The following is a 19,331-nucleotide window of genomic DNA, read 5'->3' on the forward strand; positions in this document are numbered from 1 at the left end:
CTTTGTGCTCCCAAGATCCAGGCTGGCGAGGAACTGCTCCAGGGCAGCAGTGCCAGGCAGACTGCATCTGAAACCAGAGCCTTTCCTCCTTTCCCTTGCACAAAGGAGTTCCAAATGTCAGGGGCTTGCTCAGAATTCTGATAAAACCACAACTGGGAGAGTCAGAATCCTCCACAAAAAGAAATACCGCCCAAGAGAACGGAGTGGTTTAATTTGCCAAGCACTTTGTAAGCGTGTATTGGATGACATCTGAGCACTGGCTGTTGTTTGGATTGTGTTTGTGAAACAGCAAGGAAACAGAAAACAGCAACAATGGAATTGCACAGCTTCGTTTTTCCAAAGGTTTAGTGCTTGTGTTCACTGAAGTCTGAATTGGTGTTTAAAATGAGGACTTGCCTAGAGGAAATGATATTTTGTGTGTCCGTTTCACTGGGCAGCAAAGCAATTAACTCCTAAATTTAGAAATTATTCTCTACTGTGTTATTGCAGGATTAGACAAGTTTTGGCATTTGAGCAACTTTCGGCACACGTTTTGCACATAAGAAGGAATAATGCTGTTTGGCATTCTGGCAGAGGAAATGTTTAAACTGGGGTTTCTCTGCAGCTCCTGGGGAGCAGAGCAGGGCAGGGTTTCCACGGCAGAGCTGTGGGTTGGAGCACACCGAGTGCCACCCCTGCCTGCACAGAGAGATCAGATCAGATCAGATCACCCCACTGGGGGCACCGTGGGAGCCCCAGGGAACGCTGCCCTCGATCTCCTCGGTGTGGGGCAGCCTGCAGGGAGGGGCTGAGCTGAGGGACAGCACAACTCCAGCCAGCCATTCCCAAAGCAGGAATAACGTGAGCTCCTCTGGTTCATTAGGGCAGCACCAAGGCTGAATCCTGCTGGACTGTGCTGAGAACAGCAGAGGAAAGGCTCAGATTCTGATCTGGGGGTCAGGCACAGACACAGAGGGTGCTGCCAGGGAGTTCCATCTGCCCTGGGCAGAGCCAGCATCCTCTGGGTGCTGGGGGTTTGGTCTGAGGCTCCTCACCCCGTGGCAGTTCCAGTCTGAGACAGAATCCCCAGTGAGAAGAGAGGCAGTGACAAAGCCAAGCTTCCCCTCAGCAGAAAGCACAGGAGGGTGATGGGGGTTCCCCAGCAGCTGCAGTGGAGCTGCACCTCAGGATTTCTGCCTTGGGGTTCCATTTCACTGCACCTGCCTGCTTTAAACCACCCCAGGGCTGTACGTTCTTTCTCCCGATTCCTTTTCTGCTTGGTGAGGAGCTTCACAGGTCTGCCAGGCAGAGCTAACTTTGCATAGCTGCAGGAAATCTGAAATGCCCGAGTGAAAGGAATGGATTAAGCAGATAATCTCCCATCACACTTCAAACAATTGGAAGCATAGGGCTTTAAAAAGTGATAATTTTATCTGGGGAATATTTTTTTGAACAGAAGGTTATATCCATGACATAGCACCGATAAATAATAATTTTCTTTTCTTAAAAGAATTTCAGGGCACTTGAAAACTGTAGAAGAATGTCTTTACATGTAGGTTTGTCCATAAAGAAAAGAATTTATTATACATCTAATTGAAATGAATAGTACTGATTTATTTCTAGTTCTTCTGTCCATTCTCCACCATTTGCTGGCACTATTTGTGAAAGGAGGAAATGTGTGAGGACTTTGTGTCTCCTGCCACAGGCTGGGTGTAGTGCTGTAAAGGGGAAGCAGAAGGGAAAAGAAATTATCTTTTGTTTAAATATTACTTTTGGTCTTCACAAGTTGTTCCAGATCAAATCTTTTCTTTGAGAATTGGCCAAAAATAGGCAGGAAGAATAATCCTCTGAACTTGATGAGTATTATCATCAGAAATCAATCTTAGAAATAATTTCCACAGATAAATGTAGCGTAAATTGAAGGAGAAGAAAATGCGATTAAATCAGGCGTGGGGGAGAAAGCCTGCAACAACTTTTCTATAGAATTCAATTTAGTGTTAATTTGCTGGGAGCTTAGAACAACAGCAAACCACTAATGGGGGGAAAGGATGGCTAATGAGGGATGCACAGATTTAGGAGAGAATCCAACGCCTCCCCTGCTGCTGTGGCACAGGATGAATTCAGCTCTGCATTCCCACCCGCCCCGAGGTGCTCAGAGGGAAAACACCTGAGTTCCACCTTGCAGGTAAGAGGAGTTTGAGTTGTGCCCGTGCCGTGTTTAAATGGCAGTGAAGTGTTCTGAGGGGGGCCTCACCTCCAGATAATTTTAGTTAAGGAAGCTTTGGTTGAACCACAGAGGGACCAATGCAAGGTTCTGTACAGCTTTCCTTAAAAAAGCATGCAGGGAAAGCACTGGCCCCAAATAATTTGCTTTTCTCATGAATTTGTTCAGTGTTTCTGAGTACCACCTTAGCCTGGCAGAAGATGAAAAATGGATGGTGCAGTCTTACTTGACAGCTGTAATATCTGTTCTGAGAACAGAATTTTTGGAGCATGAAGAGCTGTTTTTGAATGATGCTTCTGGCACCTAATCCTTAAAATTATTCAGCATATTTTTCTCACGTCTGTCTTGAAATGAAAAATTATCTTCTGTTTTCAAGTCACTTGTAACTTCTAAAAATTGGGCTAAACGCTTCATAGAGATTTCCAAAACTATGCAATATATTAATATAAGTTTCTGCCTAATTAAATTACTCTGAGACAGCTGAATAATTACTGATGTCCCCAGAGTTCACATGAGGGTTTTAAACATTTGCATCTCTACATTTCTCGCTAAAAATTCTGCCAATGTTTGAAAAAACCACGAAGCTCTTTGAGCTGTGGTTGATGTTATGCTTAGGCTCGGTACTTTTCATCCTTTTCGGTGCCACAAGAGTGAATTTTTCACCTGCCAGGGCCGATGTTTCCATGACGACAGCTGATTGTGTTTGCGTTCCCCGCTCTTTGTGCGTGACCGAAGGAAAAGCTTTGAGAGGCGCTTGCGAAAGCCGAGCTGGCTCATTGCGCTGAAGCGCCGGGAAATAACCGGGAAATAACCGGGAAATAACCGGGAAATAACCAGGAAATAACCGGGAAATAACCGGCCGGGGTGAGGAGCTGCACCGCGCTGGTGGCAATTAATCGGATTAATGAGAGCTGCCGGAGGAGAGGAGCCGGGGCAGGCTTGGACCGGGGCAGGGATGGAGCCGGGGTCAGGGGACATGCAGGGGACCTTTGGGGACATCCCCAGCCAGCTCCCGGTGCTGCTCTCCCTGCTTTAGGGGAGCAGGGATGGACCCGGGGTCAGAGACGGACCTGGGGTCAGGGGGACATGCAGGGGACCTTTGGGGACATCCCCAGCCAACTTCCACCGCTGCTCTCCCTGCTTTAGGGGAGCAGGGATGGACCCGGGGTCTGGGGCACCTTTGGGGACACCCCCATCTCCCGGCGCTGCCCTTCCATGCCCTGCCCGTGTTCAGGGAGCACAGACTGACCCGGGATTAGGGATATTTGGGGACAGCCCATCTCCCGGTGCTGTTTGTCCCCTCCCTGCCCTCTGCCCATCAGCCCACGCCAGCCCCGATGTTCCTGTCGGTGGCTGCCCAGAGGATGCTCCTGCTGCAGCCCCGTCCCCGTGGCTGGTCAGAGCTTTGGTGGTGTTCTTTAGCGGGTGATTCCCGTTTGTTCTGCCTCTAGAGAGGCTGAAGTGAGTGGAAGATGTGGGTGAGAAGTTTCTGATGAGTTATCACCAGGTTTTAGAGGAAACTCCAAAGCCACGCTCTTTAATTATCTTAAAATATTTGGTCTGACCCACAGAACTGAAGTAGATCTTCAGCTCATCCTTTGGGCTCAAGGTAGAACGCCAGATTCCCACAGCTGGAGCTGTGAAACAAAGGATATGTGGGATGATGGTGAGATGAAAGGAAAACACTTGTCCAGGGGACATTAGGGAATGTCCCCTTCAGACCGGGCCAGCTCCACAGCAGTTTGCAAAGGGAGTTAATGGTTAAGCCACTCTGTGTTGCCTTTGTGCCTTCCCACGAGAGCAGGGATGTTCATTCCTCTCTCCCCTAGCAGTGGGTAATTTTCCTTTCCCTTGGATATGATTTGTCCCTGAAGGAAACAGGGCTGTGCCATGGTAAAGGAGAATGAGACCCTCTGTATTTCAGATACACAGGTAATTTAAATGTGGTGAGAAATGAGTGGAAAAGTAATTGAAAGAAAAGCCCCTGAAGAAATCTTGAGTTTGCTTCAGACACAAATCCAACTGATTAACTTTCTAATAGTGCCCTTCCTTCAGCCACAGGAGGTGTAAAGTCCAACAGTCATGTCTTGAGGAGAACTTGCACATTTGTGCTTCACTGCAAGGAGCTGCAGCTGCTGCTGTTATTTACTGGTGTGTGGCTGCACAAAACCACTGCACGTGGGTACAGCTGAAGTCACCTCTTTACCCATTCTCATTTTTAAAAGGGTTGAGAGGGTCTTGTCATGTTTGTACTGTGTGCCACAGGAGGAGGAAATCAGATGAAGTGAAGAAACGGCAAAGTAAGACAGAGAAGTGAAAAATAAGGTGAAGGGAATAGGGCAGAGACTGTGACGAGCAGCTTGGAGTGCTGGCTGTGGTCTGAGCAGCAGCAAATCCAGTTTGGTTCCACATGATCCCAAACCAGGGATCTCCACAGGTCCAGGTGACTCTGCTCTCTCACCTGGCCTGTGCTGGAGGTGATGCTGCACAGAGAATGCACGGGGCTGGTCCTGCAGGGCTGGTTATCCTCAGGGTTTGTTGAAGGGAAAAAGCAAGCAGGAATTGTTTGTGTTTCCCCAGAACATCTGCTCGCAGTTGCCATGGTGCCAGGACACTGGTGATTTCCAAGGCCAAGGAACTGCTGCAGTTCCCGTGTCCCTTATTTAGCAGTGCTTTTTAAGAAGTGCTATTTTTATATAGTGTTTCTTATTCTAAATTCAGCCTACTGATTAGAGGGGTAAAGCTGCATTTGTTTTCCTTTGTTAGAACAGAGTATAATTTGCACGGAAAAGTTCCTATTTTTAAAACGAAGGAAATCCAATTGTGAAGTGATTTTACTTAAAATGCAAGTGTTTCTGAGTAGCTCTTCCTTAAGAGTGGTAGTGGAAAACACTCAGGACTGTTCGTTTCCCTGTAGGAATTAATTAGTTTTTGAGTGTTAGCATCAGAAAATGTCCAGCTACTTTCCTGTGCTGCTTGCTAACATGTGCTTCACCATGGCAATTGAGAGGAAGGATCAAGTGGAAATAGTAAAACACCTGAAAAAAGTAAGCCTATCTTGTTTGTTTATCTTCCATTGTGTGTAATAGATTTCCACTAACTTACCAATTGTGATTTATTACGAGGGCAGGTTTCTGGCTGTGGGAGCTGGTGGCTGTGGCAGGCAGTGCTGCACGGGTCTGTCCCCTTCTGGGGACAGGCAGGGGACACTCAGCATCTGCTCAGTGCCACTGCACCCTGCTGATGGGCAGGGGCAGGGCAGGGGAGGGGGCACAGCCTGGGCTGGCAGGGCAGGGCAGCAGCAGCTCTGCTGTGAGCCCTTTCTGAATCCTGAGAGCCATTCCTGTCTCCTGAGAGCCAGTCCTGTCTCCTGAGAGCCATTCCTGTCTCCTGTGAGATATTCCTGTCTCCTGAAAGCCATTTCTGTTTCCTGTGAGCCACTTCTCTCTCCTGAGAGCCATTCCTGTCTCCTGTGAGCCACTCCTGTCTCCTGAAAGCCATTCCCGTCTCTTGGAAGCCATTCCCGTCTCTTGGAAGCCATTCCTGTCTCCTCAAAGCCATTTCTCTCCCCTCAAAGCCCTTTCTCTCCCCTGAGAGCCCCTCTCTCTCTCTCTGCTCAGGCCCCCCTGTGCCCAGGGCTGTTGTTGATGGTCACAGCAGGACGGGCTGGGTTCCTCTTGCCTTAGCCAGGTCCTGGTTGCACAGATCAGACCAGAAGGGGTTTAAAGCAGTTTGTTGTGCAGGCTGTGCCTCTCAGCCCGGCTCTCTGGGCCGGGGGAGGTTCTTTAGGTTACTGCTGAGGATGAATCAGCTTTGCCTTCAAAATCCAGCTCCTGGAAGAAATAAAAAATGAACTGGAGGTGATGCAGCTGACCTTTGAAGTGAGTCATTTACAGGGCCAAAATACATGAGAAAAGATCAGAAGATCCCAAATTTTCCTCTTTTTAGGAACCTGCAGGTTTTCCCTTTGCTCCTGGATGAATTCTGTTCTTGTATCATCCACACAGAGCTGTCACAGGGGATGGAATCAGAATGTTCCAGGGCAGCCCTGCCAGGTTACTGGCAGCAGTACCTCTCAGAGAAAAAGAGCTGCAAATAAATGAATAGTGTACAAGAGTTTTTTTAAACAAAAATAATTGATGGATGAGCAAACTAGCACACAGGGCAACAGATGCCTTTCTCCAGGCAGTGTGGAACCTCGTTACCCAGACAGCAGTGTCAGATTGTATTAAATCTACCAAAGCCATCCTCCTGCTGGGAATTTTTTAGTCAGTCCTCACATCCACAGGAGAATTTTTACTTTTGCTCTGTTGTGATCACACATTCATGCCTTCATTTCTGCACTTTAAAAGATGCAACTAGTATATAAAGAACACAATTTATTTTTATTGCCTCTCATATTTAATTTTTCATGGCCATTTCTTTACTAATTGTCTTGTGTTCTGTGAAGAGTGTGCTGCTGTGTGAGCCTTTAAATCTGTGCAGGGCCCTGGGCACCCCCAGACCCAGCTCTGCTGGAGTGCATTTGGGAGGGCAGTCAGGTTTCTGCTTGGGTTTGCTGCTCACATTCTGAGTCCCTGCTGAGTGTTGTTTCCTGGGCTCAGAGGACGTGTCTGAGCCCAGGGTGCCCGAAGCACTCCCTGCATGCAGCAGGGACTGTCCCTGGTGCTGCAGCTCTGTCTGGCACCCCCGGGACGTTTCAGATGCTGCTTGCAGGGGCTGCAGCCCGTGCTCAGCCCAGCTCCAGTGCCAGCACACAGGGGATGGGGGGCTCTGGGCTGTGCCCCTTGTGTTTGTTTGGGTGGCAGCACACAGGGGATGGGGGGCTCTGGGCTGTGTCCCTCGTGTTTGTTTGGGTGCCAGCACACAGGGGATGGGGGGCTCTGGGCTGTGCCCCTGGGGTTTGTTTGGGTGCCAGCACACAGGGGATGGGGGGCTCTGGGCTGTGTCCCTGGTGTTTGTTTGGGTGCCAGCACACAGGGGATGGGGGGCTCTGGGCTGTGCCTCTCGTGTTTGTTTGGGTGCCAGCACACAGGGGATGGGGGGCTCTGGGCTGTGCCCCTCGTGTTTGTTTGGGTGCCAGCACACAGGGGATGGGGGGCTCTGGGCTGTGCCTCTGGTGTTTGTTTGGGTGCCAGCACACAGGGGATGGGGGGCTCTGGGCTGTGCCTCTCGTGTTTGTTTGGGTGCCAGCACACAGGGGCTGGGGGGCTCTGGGCTGTGCCTCTCGTGTTCAGCTCGGGACAAAAGCCTCAGCAGGGGGAACACCAGCTCTGTGCAACTTCTGCCTCTGTGCATCGGGAAAAGTCGGGGGTTTCTTTGCTCTGCAGCTGCTGGTGCTGGTCTGGGACTGCACTCCCTGGTGTTTCTGGGGGAGAGGGAAATTGTCCTGCAGCTTCTGTGGCTTCCCGTGGCAGACCCCAGCTGACCCCGGGGAGACGCTGCTCCCCAGGCACGGTGACATTGTCACAATTGTTCCACACAGTGAGCAACTGGAGAGCGGCGAGAGGGAAAGGACAAAACTCTCATTAAATTTATATTCAGAAGTCAAAAGCTATTTCAATAAAAACTGGGAAGGATGAGGAGAGAGAGCATGGGAGTGCTTTCCACAGGTTGGTGTTTTGGACTGGTACTGCTTTATTGCCAAGAAGTTTAACAGTCTCGATCATGCCAAGGTCCAAAATGAATTCTGAAATCCCACAAAATTTCCTCACAGGTACAGGCACTAACAGAATGGTATTAATAATTATAAATTCTAATTATTAGTATTATTAATTATTAATAATAATTGTTATTATTGGTAATAATTCCCATTAGAATTTGGAACAGTTACTAAACTGGGACTGGGGGAGGCAGGAGTGGAGAATCCCTGGCGCTCACGGGAGGGCTGGAGGCAAGCAGCACGTCCAGGCTGGTGCCAGCAGGTCCAGGCTGGAGCCAGTGTGTCCCCAGGCTGGTGCCAGCAGGGCTGGTGGCTGTCCTGTGCGTTTGCTGAGCTCTTTTGTTGACCTGGAGGTTGTGCTGGAGCCTGCAGGTGGGAGGGCTCAGGTGAGCAGCGTGTCCCTGGTGTTGATGCGCTCAGAGCTGGCTGCCAAGGATGGCACAGGAGATGGAAAACTCTCTGTTCATTTAAATAAACTCTGTTTATTTAAGCACCAGGAGGGGCAGGCGCTGTGAGCAAGGAGAGGGCACTGCTGGGAGGCATCTGTCCCCTGAAATGCCAGGGAAGGTGCAGAGCTTTTCCAGGGTGCTGCCTGGCCAGCTCCCCCAGCTCACCCTGCTGGCTGGGCTGGGCTGGGCTGGGCTGGGCTGGGCTGGGCTGGGCTGGGCTGAACTGGGCTGACCTGGGCTGAGCTGCTCCTGGGGGCTCACACTGGTAAATCAAAAATTGTCAACTCACATTTTTTTCATAGTGAGAATTTTAAAGACAAACTGTGATAAAGCATTGCCTGAACAGCTTTTCTTCAGGCCTCAGCAGAATTAGCAGAGAAATCTGCTGATAGTGTGGATTTAGTGATGCAAAGCCATAAATTATTTCTAATCACTCAAAAGCAGGCCAAGGGTTGCCCACCTTAATGCAGTTTTTGGCAAAAACAAGCAGTGTTTTCAGCAGTGTGTAATGCACACTGCAGGATGGAAAGGTACAGACTGCCCAGCGTGGCTGAGGGCAGCTTTCATCAGAACTGAATTTGATATAATCCCTAACCTTTGGGCACTTGTGCAAAAACAAAACAGTCAGAAGTGTCAGAGGATGCTGCTGGTTGTTCCTGAGCTCTATCTATTCTGATTTGAGTGACCTGATGAAGCCTTTCCGCCTGCTAGTTTGACCTTTGACTGTATATTTGAGTTTTATTTACTGTTCTTTTATCCAGCTGATGTTGCCATCTAAATAGATAGAAATATATTCCTGAGCTGTAGTTAATACCTTGATCTTCAAGCACAGGTTCCTTACCTTGTGACCTGCTGCATTTCTGACTTTCCTGTGACTGCAGGACAGAGATGCTCTGAGTGTTTGTGTTGGAATGTGGCTATTTACTCATATTTACTCATATTAGAGATAGATATGCATTCAAAGTAAGCTGAAATATGGGAATATGAAAGTGTGGACATGAGTATATGTAGGAGGATAGCTTATATCATAAGGTAGAGCTATCCACAGCTGGGCCTCAAATCAGGCCTCAGAGCAGGCCTCAGGCCTGGTCTAGCAGGCCTCAGTACGTTCAGCATACGTAGTAGCAGATAAACTTATCTGCTACTGGGAATGTGTGAAGGTAGTAGTGTTACTAGCATAGAACAGTTACTGGGAAGACACGGTGGCTACCTTAAACTGCAATAGCTTACATATTTCTGTATTCTCACTGCCTATCAGAATGCACCTGTTCTTGTAAACTATTCTGTCTGTATTTAACCCACCATCTCACAGAATAAATCGGATTACGTGCTTAGAACCATATTGGTGTGGACGCACGTTATTCTAGCCCCCGATCTACCAGGGCTCCGCCTTTAAGTATACATTCCAGTTGTTGGCTTTTGCCCTCAGAACACCCCCTGGACACCTAAATTGCTTTATTTTCTGGGAGCTGAGTCTGTTTCTCTTTCCAGCTCTGAGTGAGGAGAGGCAGCCAAGTCTGAGCCCTGTGCTACCTCCACAGGGAGATATTTATTATTATTTATTATTATTTTTGTAGGCGCCAGGCCTGTGGAGCCAGGTCCTCTCTCTTTGCTTGCACATCTTTAATCAGATCATCTACATGGGGGTATGGCAGAGCTGCCTGTAATTGCAAATTAATCTGGGGCTGCTGCACCCCCATTGCTCAGTTTGTTAGCACCAATTGTGCACACCCACGTGGGCTGTGCTGAGGTGGAGATGAGGGCTGTAACCCCTCTGTTTGTGTTCCAGGAGAATGAACTGAAGGATGCTGTGCAGGAGGGGAGCCTGAGCCTGCAGGATGCCAGCGAGTGCCCCCCAGCCCTGCAGCACGGCCAGGTAAGGACACAGCCCTGCCACTGTCCCCAGCCCTGCCACTGTCCCCAGCCCTGCAGCACGGCCAGGTAAGGGCACAGCCCTGCCACTGTCCCCAGCCCTGCAGCAGGGCCAGGTAAGGACACAGCCCTGCCACTGTCCCCAGCCCTGCAGCACGGCCAGGTAAGGACACAGCCCTGCCACTGTCCCCAGCCCTGCAGCACGGCCAGGTAAGGACACAGCCCTGCCACTGTCCCCAGCCCTGCAGCACGGCCAGGTAAGGACACAGCCCTGCCACTGTCCCCAGCCCTGCAGCACGGCCAGGTAAGGACACAGCCCTGCTGCTGTCCCCAGCCCTGCAGCACGGCCAGGGGAGGGCACCTGCAGCAGGGCCAGGGAAGGGCAGAGCCCTGCTGCTGTCCCAGGGCACCTGCAGCAGGGCCAGGAGAGGGCAGAGCCCTGCTGCTGTCCCAGGGCACCTGCAGCACGGCCAGGGGAGGGCAGAGCCCTGCTGCTGTCCCAGGGCACCTGCAGCACGGCCAGGGGAGGGCAGAGCCCTGCTGCTGTCCCAGGGCACCTGCAGCAGGGCCAGCCTGCAGGGAGGGGACAGGGCACACCGACACTGGGCACTGCCCAGCAGCAGAATTCAGGGCTGGCTCTGCACTTGGGCTGAAGTTTGTGTGCAGCCCCTGGTGTCAGAGCAGAGCTGATGTTTGCTGCTGCTGCTGCTGAATTGGAATTGGTTTTGTGGAAAAAGGCAGAGTTATAATACCTTGTGATAGGAGGCAGCCATGTGTATCATTTAGTTTTATTCATCCATCTGGCTCCAAATTTCCCCCTTTCCTAATGTGTTTCTCTTCTCTTTATTGTTGTTTACACATTACCTTTGCTCTTTACCTCACGAGGCACATAAAGTCTCAGTTGGGCAGTTTGATATTCTAGCTGACACTCAGTGTTGTGCATCATTAATGCAGTGAGGGCTCAGAACTCTGGTGGCACTAAAAATGTGAGTCCTCTGACTGTCAGCAAGTGCACAACTTCCATGGCTGACAGTGCTTTATTACAGGGGATGTTTGTCTTGAGGTGCGTGGGAAAAGTATCCTAAAACCAATCTGAAATAGAGGTCAGCATTTGTCCCATTAGCCACTAAGTTAGAAATAAAACTCCCTGTTACTGTTGTAATGTCAGAATTTATCATACTGTGGGTACTTGTTTCTTCACATCTGTTAAATACTGTGAAAGACACAGAGCAAAAATTTTGGATGTTTGCACTGCTGATCTCATACAACAGCCTCAGCACAACCAAGAACTCGTTATAAGAGTGCTGCCTCACTTTAACAAATTTAACAATGCATTAGCCTAGCTGTGTACCCTGAATGCTGACAAACCTTTTGTCTCCCTCCTTGCATAAGAGATTTTCTGAGGTTTTTACCCCGCACAGAGAGGCTGAGGACAGATTGTGCAGTTTAGATGGCATTTTATTGTTCAGAATGTGTGAAACTCTGCAGCTTCGGATGGGAGGCTGGAGCGGAATTCTGACAGAGCTAGGGCTCAGCCCTGAAGGGGAAAACCTGCCTGAATTAATTTATTCTTTTTCACCCTTGAGAGCTGGCCTGAAAAACAGGCCAACTTCACCCAAGCCAATGGGGCTGGAGGGGCGTTTGTGAGTTGTGTGCACTGTGTTTATGTAGCACTGACAGAGGACTGCTCATTTCTGCACACTGTGCTTGCTGAAATTTGACTCTGGGAGGGAGTGGGTGTGAGGCTGGCTACCCCTGAGTCCACTAAATAAAGCTGAAATTGGGCCCAGCTCTGGTGGGTTTGGTGCTCTGGCAAAGAAACCCTGTCCAGGTGAGGAGCACCTGTGGAGAGGCGCTGTGCTGGGGATGGTTTTTAGGAGCTGATGGGGAAGGTTTTCAGGAGCTCCTGGGGATGGTTCAGGAGCTGCTGGGGATGGTTTCAGGAGCTCCTGTGGAAGGTTTTTAGGAGCTGCTCTCTGTGGAAGTGTTCAGCAAGCCAAGGGCACCTCCCAGAGCCTCAGACTGACTCAAAGGAGGGCACAGTTAGTGAGTGCCAATATACAGGATGCAAAATAAATTGGTGATGAATTGAACGGAGTGGCATCACAGATCAAAACGTTCCCTGTTTCTGTCATGGAACCAGAGCTCTTTCTGATGCACTCTATTTAGGTCAGCTGTTTTTGCCACTGGGAACGTTGATGTTTTGATGTGCTCTGTGAGTAATTCCAGTTCATGTATATCCCATATGTTCTTAAGCAGCCTGCTTGGAGAGAGCATTAAAGTCACATCTAAGAACAAATGTTGTCTAAAAAAGAGAGAGGAAATGATAGTCTCATCAAGCTTTATGATGCCATCTGGGTTATATAAATGTGTGCATCACAGTGTTCCGTGTAACACGCTCTTCAGAGGAGGAAGTCCTGGTGGGAGCATCCTGTAGAAATATGAAAAGATATCAGTGTTTCTGGGAGTAACAAGAGTAATTATCAGAAGGAGTTGGGTAGATTTGGTTCTGTTCTTTCCAGTACTCCAAATCAAAACCTTGTTCAAAAGCTGATCTGCCAGAAGAGAAAGCAGAGAACTGATCAGAGCCATTGGTGTATCCCTGAGCTGTGGCCAGTGTAGGTGGGCACGTTGGGATCCCAGAGGAAAGATGCTGAGATGTGTAAAATACCTGCACTTCTGCCTGTCTCAATCCATCTCTTTCCAAAATTCCATCAGCAGCCTGGTAAGAGCTGTTTGTTCTGAGAGCCCCTTCCCTGCCAGCAGGGAGAAGCTCAGAGCAGAGAGGAGCCTGCTCCCTTGCTCCCAAAAATGTTCAGAATATGACAACTGGTGAGTTTTAAAAAACTTCCTTCCAGAGGTGGTCAGTTGGGAGGAACTGTTTTGGAGATAGGGAAATCCAAAGTCTGACAGAAACAACCTCTTTCTGTGACTTGTTCAAAATGTTCATTAATGTACTTCATTAATGCTGAGGAGTGAACTGAGAATCCCAGACCAGAGCAGGATCACATCGCTGATCCTGATACCTCACTGCCTCCTTTCTCCACTCCTCAGCAATGTACACTGACTGACCTGAGCAATGCAACACAATAGCAAGGAGGCAGGAGTTAATAGATTCTGAAAATCCATTGTTTAATAAGTTTCCTTCCCCAAAAAGAACTGAGAGAAAGGGAAAAGAAAAATCTGTGCACAGAAAAAAAAATCCTGAGGTTGACAATAATCGCATCAGTTCTTGTGGAAAACAGGATTTGTTCCCTTTTCCTCTCTTTTTTTCAGTCCACTGCACTGCAAAGAGCCCTTCTGCAGAGCTGAATGCGAGGGCTGGCTGCAGCCATTGGGATTGTTTGGTCCATGGCAAAATTTGCAAGTTAACAAACTGCAGCCAGGAGGCAAATCAAAGGCTGAGTCAGCTTTGCAAAGATTGCACCAGGAAAGGGCCAGCAGCGAGATCCGTGCCCAGGAGTGCCTGGTGCCGTTTGCTCTTGCACTGAAAACAAACCCAAACCAGCCCGGGGATTGAAGTGGGAGGGCCGGGGACAAGGGCAGGGCCGAGGCAGGGACAGGGACAGGGGAAGGGGCAGGGGCAGGGGCCGGGGCAGGGACAGGGCTGGGGCAGGGGCAGGGGCAGGGGCAGGGACAGGGCAGGGGCAGGGGCAGGGCAGGGCAGGGGCAGGGGCAGGAGCAGGGGCAGGGCAGGGGCAGGGGCGGGGCAGGGGCAGGGGCAGGGGCAGGGGCAGAGGCAGGGGCAGGGGCAGGGGCAGGGGCAGGGGCAGGGGCAGGGGCAGAGGCAGGGGCAGGGGCAGGGACAGGGCAGGGACAGGGGCAGGGGCAGGGCAGGGGCAGGGGCAGGGGCAGGGGCAGAGGCAGGGGCAGGGGCGGGGCAGGGGCAGGGGCAGGGGCAGGGGCAGGGGCAGGGGCAGGGGCAGGGCAGGGGCAGGGGCAGGGGCAGGGCCGGGGCAGGGGCAGGGCCGGGGCAGGGGCAGGGGCAGGGGCAGGGGCAGGGGCAGGGACAGGGGCAGGGGCCGGGCCAGGCCAGGACCGGGGCCAGGGCCAGGGCCAGGGCCGGGGCCGGGGCCGGGGCCGTGTCCCCTCTGCACAGGAGGGATTTGCCTTTCCCTGCCAGCCCTGGCTGTGCTGCAGTCACAGGGGGGGCACTGCTCACCAGGAATGCTGCTGCCTCCTCACCTCCTGCAAACACTGCAGGAGAGTGCCAACTGAGTGTGGAAATAATACTGGGTTTTTTACCCAGGTGTTCATTCCTGCTTGGTTTTTTCTTAATGTAAAAGGTGCAGTTTCTGGTAGGATACAAGCTGTAATATTCCTGTTATGCATCAATACAGAGCTCAAACTCATAAAGTGATCAGGACTAAGAAAACAGAATTTCAGCTGATCTGAATTAAAGAAAGAACTTTTCCATGGCAGGCTAAAGTAATTCAATATATTTTCTTGTTTTCTGTGTCTGTTTATGAAATAGTCACTATCACTGATGATTCAGGAAATCCTGTATAAAAAGACTTGATCCTACTGAATTGGTTAACGTAGGACCAAGTGAATTAAATGATAAAACAAATCTTATTTTATGATTATCTGATCCTTTAAATGCTGCCTGTATAGAAATGTTTAAAGGGAGAGCAAGGGGTTTATTGCAGAAGAATACTAATTTTTGAATTGCAGGTACACTGATTTCAAGTGTTAGCACAGGCTGATCATGTGTATTTGAGTTTATTCTGAAATCAGTTCACGCTTAAAAGAGTCCAGAAGAAATGTAAATTTGAGTTTTATTTTATATATATATATCTGTTAGATCTCTGCCTCTTCATATAGCACACCCATCTCTGAGGCCCCTGAGATCCAGAGAAAATGTTAGAAATGAAATAGAACTGTTTTGATTGTCATTCATTTTGTGCATGACAGAGTGTATTTGTTTAAATTAACATGACTAATGCATGGCTCCAGTCTGGTTGCCAGTCCCTGCTGAGAGGAAATGTTCTGTGTGAACGTTCCCTTTTGAATGGGAATGCTTTTCTCCTGTTTCCTCTGAGCCTTTTCCCCTCTTCACTGTAAATGCAGAAATCCTCGTGCCAGGCGTGGGTTTGCCTCCACTCATTGCACTTTGGGCAATAACCCCGTTTTCTCTCTTCCAGGTAAAACCAGACTATGACCATCTCCGGGAAACCCTGCTCAGAGTGACCAAAGAACGAGATTTGGCTGCAAGGGGAAAACACCAGCTCCAAGCCAAGCTGGAGAACCTAGAGCAGGTCCTAAAGGTGGGTATCAATCCTAAAATTCCATCAGCCCAGCACATCCACTGCTCGTCCACAGTTCCTGATGCTCAGCCAGGGGGTGCATGGCAAACCTGGGCACTGAATGCCCCTCTCAGTTCTGACCAGATGTGTGGGGTGGGAGCACCTGGGGCTGACAGAGCCTCAAACAGCACAGAGACATCCGGGGACCTCCATCCGGGGACCTCCATCCAGGGACCTCCATCCAGGGACCTCCATCCAGAGTCCTTCATCCAGGGACCTTCCTCTGGCACTTTATAAGCTTGTGTGTACATAGCACTGTACAGTCATTTAGGTCAAAGTGAGAAAGAGGATGAGAACATGAACAAACTGCCCAGATACTTCACTTTAGAGAGCTGTGTCTGCCAGCCTAACTGGCTGTAAAATATTACTGTGGCCTTTCCATTCTGTACCCCTCACTGTTCTGCTGAGGAACTTCTTCCAAAATTTTCCTTTGCTGAAACGAAAATTCTCTGGTGGGTTCAGAGGTCCTGGCTTTTCATGTTCAGAGCTTTTCTCCCCTGAGCAGGGCCCCTGTGAGCTGGCAGGGTACGTTGAGCAGAGCTGAAGCCCTGCAGCTCCTTTGAGCACCGAGCTGTGCCCAGGCAGGTGCAGCCCAGAGTGTGTTTCGTGTGTGTCCTCGTGTGCTCGGGAAATCAGAGTTTGGAAAAAGGCTCACAGCTTTCCAGCCACTGCAAAAAAGTTTGGAGAAATATTTGGCCTAGTTTCCCTGTCTGAAAAGAAGTTCAGTTTCTCTTTTGAGACTCTCAGGATCTATCACAAAGCAGGGAAGATGGAGAAGTGCTGACTTAGCTCACTTGTGGAAGCGCTGGCAGAGGGGGGCTCTGAGTTCCTGACGTGTGCAGGCAGCGCTTCCATTCATCCCGGGCTGCTCTCGCCCATCTGCCAGCACAGATGACAAGGCTGCTGATGAGAGCCCTTGTGTGGGGACAAAATCTGCTCCTGGTGCAGCACAGCTCTGCTCTGCACACGGGCCTGGGTCCCTGGGAGCCCGGGGCTCTGTCCTGGTGTCACCTCTGCTGTGGGGGTCCCTGCCAGGGCAGGGATGGGCTCTCTGCTCCTCTCCAGGGCTGAGAGAAGTCAGCCTCCCTGGCTGTCCCTCTGTGTGGGGGTGATGTGCAGCAGGTAATGACAGCTCTTTACAGGTCAGAAATATGCTGGATAGAGTTCTCTCTTGGAGACAATAAGAGGTATTTTGGGCTGTTCTTGTCCATTTCCAGCACGCATTTGTTTTCCCAGTGCTGATTGCTGATAGGTTTGTGTGTAATAACCTGGTGCTGCAGATAAGGCACTGTGCCTCTGCTCCCAGACCATTATGGGAATAGGATGTAATTTGGAAAATAAGAATCTTTAATACCAGGCTCACCAGGGAAGAGATCAGAATCTAGAAAGAGATCTTTCTTAACTCTCATTTATTAAGATGGTGTTTGAACATTACAGGGATGCTGGGGGAGTAATATTAACCTGTAATGAAAAAGATTTCTATCTGCCAAGGGTGTCTTGACACTGCAGCTTGTGCTCTTCCCACATTGCTTTGAGTCATTAGCAGTAAATGCACTCCAGAAGTTGTCTGGGAGTGCTGTGAGGTCCCTTTTGTCCAACCCCAGCTGTGCTGCTCTGTTCTGTCTCATTTTCTGGAGGTAACAGGCAGAGCTCAGCCAAGGTGAGCTGTTTCTTTTGGGTCAGCATTTGCAAACCAATCACAGCAGCACACCCCAGGTAAGGGGCACTTTGGGAGTTGCCAAGGTAATTTTTTTCCAGGTTTAGTTTTTCAGCACAAAGCTCCCTAAGAAGGTGTGCTGCTGGGTGGGATGGGTCCTGTCAGCTGTGCAGCCCCAAGAGCAAGGTCCTGGCAGTGCCAGAGCGCTGGGTCCTGGAGGGGCAGGGTCCAAGTGCCTCAGTTCTCCTTGGCTAAACGCTTCCAGGTCCTGACCAAACTCAGACCCGGTCTGGTTTCCCTCCTGCCTCCCAGGGATGCCAGGGGGGTTTCTGTGGAGGGAACACGTGCACCCCTGGCCGTGGCAGCTCGTGTGGCTGCAGCTGGGGCTGCTCCAGTGCCCTGACAGCTCTCCTCCTTCTCTCCCTCTCCCTCTCCCTCTCCCTGGCACAGCACATGCGAGAGGCTGCGGAACGGCGGCAACAGCTGGAGCTGGAGCATGAGCAAGCCTTGGCTGTCCTCAACGCCAAACAGCAGGAGATCGAGCTGCTGCAGAAGGTACTGGGGCAGGGCTGGGGCAGGGCTGGGACAGGAGGGGACAGGGACACGGTTGGGACAGGGACACGGATGGGACAGGCAGGAGATCGAGCTGCTGCAGGACAGGGAGCTTAGACATGGCATGTGGGGACAGGGACAGGCAGGTGGACCAGGAGCTGTAGAGACAAAGGAAATGTGGAAGGATGTCTCTCCTGGTGTGAAGGAATCCCCAGGCAGCTGCCAGGCTGATCCCTGCCCAGGCTGCTCCCAGGGCACTGCTGCTGCTCTGTGCCCAGAGGGTGCTGGCTGGGCTGAGGGGTTTACAGATGTCCTTCCAGTGAGTCTGCGTTTCTTAAATGTCCCAAAGGAATCCGCTCTGAATTTCCTGACCATCAGAACACGAGGTCTCTCCATTCCCAGTTAACATTCCCTCTGACACACCCACGTGTTGGTGGGGTTTCTGTGGCCTCCTCTCCAGGCATGCAGCTCTTGCTGCCTTTCTGCAGTAAATCAGATAAAAGAAACTCTTGTCAAGGTGCTGACACACGGCAGTTATCTTCCTTCTCAGGAACGTGTCATGTTAGCCTGGCTAACCTGGTTTGGTGTCCAGCCAAACCACAGACACCCAACAGTTGCCTAAATACCTCATTTCCAAGGTCATTCTCTAATGCACAATACACTTCAAGACTTTTTTTTCACACTGCAATTTCTCAGTATTCATTATAACACAAAAACTGTGATGTTGAGTTTCAGCCTTGCCAAAGTCACTTAAAGCTGCAATTGTCTCAGTGCTAATGTTGATTGTTCCAATTGCTGGAAGAGATTAAAACACAGAAATAATGCTGCTAATGATAATTTGGTAGAGAATTGGCACGGAGGGACCTTCTCAGCAGAATAAAAGATGTATCTAATATAGTTGCTTGAAATAGAAAGCTGTAGTTGACCAAATGAAATCTTCCAGTTAATTTTCTTTTAGTCTTTCTCAAGAAGTGTACTTAGGCACACTGTGAAATGCCATTTCTAGTTATATTCAGCTGTTATTATTAGAACTGCCTCATAAATTTTGGACTTAAATTTCCTGGCAAAGGAAAGAAATCAAGGGAAGATACAGCATTTCTTGCTAATTTTTGTTACATTCTTCTAATAAATCCTCCTTTGGAGTGGCAGCAAGAGACAAATCTGTGCTGCTCTCTGCAGTCCCTGTGCTGTCCCTGAGCGTGACAGACAGGCCCAGCCCAGGCTGTGCTGGATTTGGGATTTCACCCCATGCAACCAGCTCAGCAGATAAATATTGGAAATAAATCTGTAACACATCACTGCCAGCTTTAAACAGGAGCTGCTGCCCACATTTCATCCAGAGCTGGCCTCCCAGTGGACCCAGCACACGTGTTCAATTCTTTCTTCTCTTTTTTTTTATTGGAGTCCTCTTAACTTGAAGAAGTATTTCCAAAGAGAGGCAGAAGGTCTGAGCAGCAGCAGGATGGCGTTTCAAGCACAGCTTGGTACCTTGGGAAGCCACCAAAATGTGCCCTGCAGAGCAGGGCCAGCCACTGCTGCAGCTCCCTGCATTCTGAAGAGAAACAAAATTCATCCTCTTTTTAACACTTGTACAGACTGATCAGATTTTTCAGCCTAGAAGGAAGAGCAC

The 19,331-nt window shown here is 50.0% G+C and overlaps 1 protein-coding gene across 13 annotated transcripts in view; it reads left to right on the forward strand.

Annotated features, from left to right (window-relative positions):
• RIMBP2 (RIMS binding protein 2) overlaps positions 1-19,331 on the forward strand; it is an 80,844-nt gene that overhangs the window by 24,476 nt on the left and 37,037 nt on the right. For 12 of the 13 annotated variants that reach the window (XR_010082688.1, XM_063415847.1, XM_063415839.1 and 9 more), the window contains exons 2-4: positions 10,104-10,190; positions 15,331-15,453; positions 17,600-17,704. Coding sequence is in view for 12 of the 13 variants with exons in the window: in XM_063415847.1 (XP_063271917.1) it covers positions 17,603-17,704 (102 nt within the window). In the remaining variant the exon portion in view is untranslated. Of the gene's footprint in view, positions 1-10,103; positions 10,191-10,474; positions 10,491-15,330; positions 15,454-17,599; positions 17,705-19,331 lie in introns of those variants that run through there. The other variant, XM_063415846.1, reaches the window with a different exon arrangement.

Source organism: Prinia subflava, chromosome 19 (genome assembly GCF_021018805.1).
Source record: "Prinia subflava isolate CZ2003 ecotype Zambia chromosome 19, Cam_Psub_1.2, whole genome shotgun sequence".
Taxonomy (NCBI): domain Eukaryota; kingdom Metazoa; phylum Chordata; class Aves; order Passeriformes; family Cisticolidae; genus Prinia; species Prinia subflava.